At 42.2% G+C, this 2975-nt stretch overlaps 1 protein-coding gene across 1 annotated transcript; it reads right to left on the minus strand.

Annotated features, from left to right (window-relative positions):
* Nucleotides 1-788: 788 nt before the first annotated feature.
* Nucleotides 789-2696, minus strand: LOC107527731 (beta-defensin 115-like). Its single transcript, XM_016200556.2, has 2 exons — nt 2603-2696; nt 789-1009 (listed from the first exon to the last, which is right to left on the minus strand). Exons 1-2 carry the CDS (start codon nt 2694-2696, stop codon nt 789-791), a joined length of 315 nt encoding a protein of 104 aa, XP_016056042.1.
* Between the last annotated feature and the right edge of the window lie 279 nt (nt 2697-2975).

The following is a 2975-nucleotide window of genomic DNA, read 5'->3' on the forward strand; positions in this document are numbered from 1 at the left end:
GTATTTTTAAATTAAGGTATGTACATGGGGTTTTTTTAGACATAATGCTATTGCACAGTTAATAATCTGCAATATAGTATAAATGTAACTTTTATATGCACTGGGAAACCAAAAAAGTTGCATCGCTTAGTGCAATATTCACTTTGTTTAGGTGGTCCGGGACTGAAGCAGCAGTTGTTAGGACAAAATGAGGTTATGTATGTTAAGTATTTAGAACAAGGTCTTGCACATAGTAAGTTCTCAGTAAATGTTAAGGATTTGTGTTTTGTTTTTACTATTTTCCCCTTCTGTTTGATTGGGGTGAAAATGGTTGCCTCCTGGTCAGAGGGCACACCAATCTCTGGGCAGCAAAGTGTGATTAGGAGATCAGGGTAAGGGATAAATTCTCAGAGTAAGGCCATAAAGCAGAGACTTGGGCTAAACCTTGAGCTAAACAGCAAAAGAAGACCTTTGGATCACTCTGGCCTATCTCAACAACCCAGGATGAGACATCAGATTAAGATGTGTGGCCAAGGTGGAATCTGTATTAAGTGTGGAAAACTTCCACATTCAGGGACCTAGTAGCACCTAGTCAGATGCTTGGGAATTCAGGATCCAGATCCTATGAAATTATCTTACCATGAGAACCAATATGATCAGTCCTATTCTGGGACAACCTAGAGATGTTAGGCTACAGAGGACTAGAAAGACAAGATATAATAGCTGACACAAGCATATTGTCTTTAAGGGACCATGTGAGTACACTGCCGGTATCTAAAATCTAAGAACCATGCAGGTGCCTAGTCATTTCACTGACTCATTATAAGGTCTGTTAAAATTCTTTGGCTAGTTTCATTTGTCCTAGTCTTACATGTCATCTCTTCTTTCTCAGGAAGGCTTGATGATTTCGACTTTACCATAGGGAGGCAGCAACGTTTTCCCCCTATACATTTTCCTTTCTGCTTCTCATTTTCGTGGCAATTTGGCCTGCATTGGCCAATTCTATAAAAGCACTTTTGGAACCATCCACCTATCAAAATAAACATAAGTGATTAAACAAATACATGAAAAAGAGTAAAGACTATTCTACTAAGGATGATGGTAATTGTAGTAATAATGGTGCATGTAGAATGCCTACTGCTGGTTTTGATGCGTACTGGGTATGACTGGTTATCTCTCTTCCTCCAGTTGGACTTCATTTCTATGCTTATGTTTCCACCTCCATAATTTTTTCACATAATTTCATCAACACTGGTTCCTCCTTATCGCCAAATCCAGGTACTTGCCAGGGAGTGGGTCTCCACCTTCAATTATCTCTTTCTACCCCCCCTTCATTATTCACTCAACAGTGATTTGTTGGGCACTTACTATGTGCCAGGCACTGTTCTAATGCCCCTGATGACTTTGAGCAGGACTTTGAACACTGAATGATCAATTCATATTGCGGATCTGCTGGCTAATGTTCTGGATAGTGTAACACTGCCCTTATATGATTTACTGTTTGTGACTCAGCCTTACCTAGGTCAATAAAACAAAGTGCAGACTCAGATTCCCCGGCACATTGAGTTCAGATGAGAGGTCATAGTATCTTGGTTTAAATGACAGATTCCCTCTACTTGTTTTTTCCCCAAACACTCCTCCTGGTAGAGAATTTCCAGTTCTCTCTTTCTCACCAGGATGTTCAGACTGGAAAAATCGGAGTCAAGATGACTCTGGTTCCATAAGCCAATGTGCAGATTCATTCTCCAAAGTGTCTTTTGCATCTGCAACTCCCTCCTCTGTTTGAGTTGCCCTCGCCAGAGTTTAAGGCAGGCTGAAATCAGCTCAGAGTTAGTTCAGAATTGCCTTCCTTTGCTTCTAGAACAACTGAGAGTTTGGCAAAGACTTTCAGCTTTAAAAGCTGATCCAAGAGAAGATGCAACTTCCAGCCGCAATGGCCCAAAGGAAAACCATGGAATGAAAAATCATAAACTTTAGAATTTCCAGGAAGTCAAGTGGAAACATTTCCATTAGAAAGTTATTCACCACTTAGCCGTGAAGCCTGCTGTATTGTTAGAGAGCTCTGGCCATGTTTAATTTGGAATCCAGAATCTTCTGCCCTGACTCCAGCACCACCTTGAAACTGTAGATATTCAACATCAACCTACATGTTTTTCACTAAATATTCTAAGACAAGAGCAAGATGCCTCCTCTGATTGCTTTAAAGGAGCATTCAAAGCCAAACAATGGAGAGCTGAAGTAATGGGACTGGTTACCGCAAGAGGTAGTATCGATTAGAAGTGAAATTGAAGTGAAAGATGCCTGGGATGAGATTCTATGAACATTTGGGCCCAGGGTATTAAGAACACTAGAGATGTTGGGGTTCCTCCTGCAGATAGAAGGGACTTCATACAAGACACCCTTGCTTCTGCTGATATTCACCAGCTTCCCTAATGAGACACCATCATGGTCAAGGGTGACAGACTGCCCTTATTAATGGAGCATATTCATTATTAAGCTTTTCACCAAATCTCAGCCATCCCTGTGGGCTATCCTCACTCCTACACACGTTCAGTTTTCCAGTGATTCTATGAGTAGGACCCCATTCTTACTCCCTTTCCCCTCCTCTCCATAGTTTGGTTACCTGGGGAAGCTTGAGCCAGGACCACAAGGACAGCTAAGGCCAGGAACAAGAGTTTAATGTATCTTGAGAGGAGTGAGGAATGATCTGGCAGCATACTGAATGTGCTGGGGAAGATAGGTCTCACTCTGCATTTTATTGACTTGGGTAGGGCTGAGTCATGGACAATAAATCAGAGAAGAGCAGGATTTTCACCACCGGGAACGTCAGCCTGCAGGTCAGCTGTATAAATTGATCACCGAGTGTTTAGAGTGCTCCTCCAGACCTCTTCTGGGACAGTGGGAGGCATCAGTAGAAGCTGAACAAGTCCTACACGAGTTGTGGCATCGTGGAGAGAATGGACCCACTTTCGAAGGAGCCTTTCTGGCTCCTCTTC

Source organism: Miniopterus natalensis, chromosome 7 (genome assembly GCF_054644295.1).
Source record: "Miniopterus natalensis isolate mMinNat1 chromosome 7, mMinNat1.hap1, whole genome shotgun sequence".
Taxonomy (NCBI): domain Eukaryota; kingdom Metazoa; phylum Chordata; class Mammalia; order Chiroptera; family Miniopteridae; genus Miniopterus; species Miniopterus natalensis.

Bases quoted from the DNA above. Each gene is read 5' to 3' on its own strand.
- LOC107527731 (XM_016200556.2), bottom strand. From the start codon at position 2,696: ATGCTGCCAGATCATTCCTCACTCCTCTCAAGATACATTAAACTCTTG. The intron at 1,010-2,602 runs GTAACCAAACTA...TTATTTTGATAG, and splicing joins CCTGGCTCAAGCTTCCCCAG to GTGGATGGTTCCAAAAGTGC.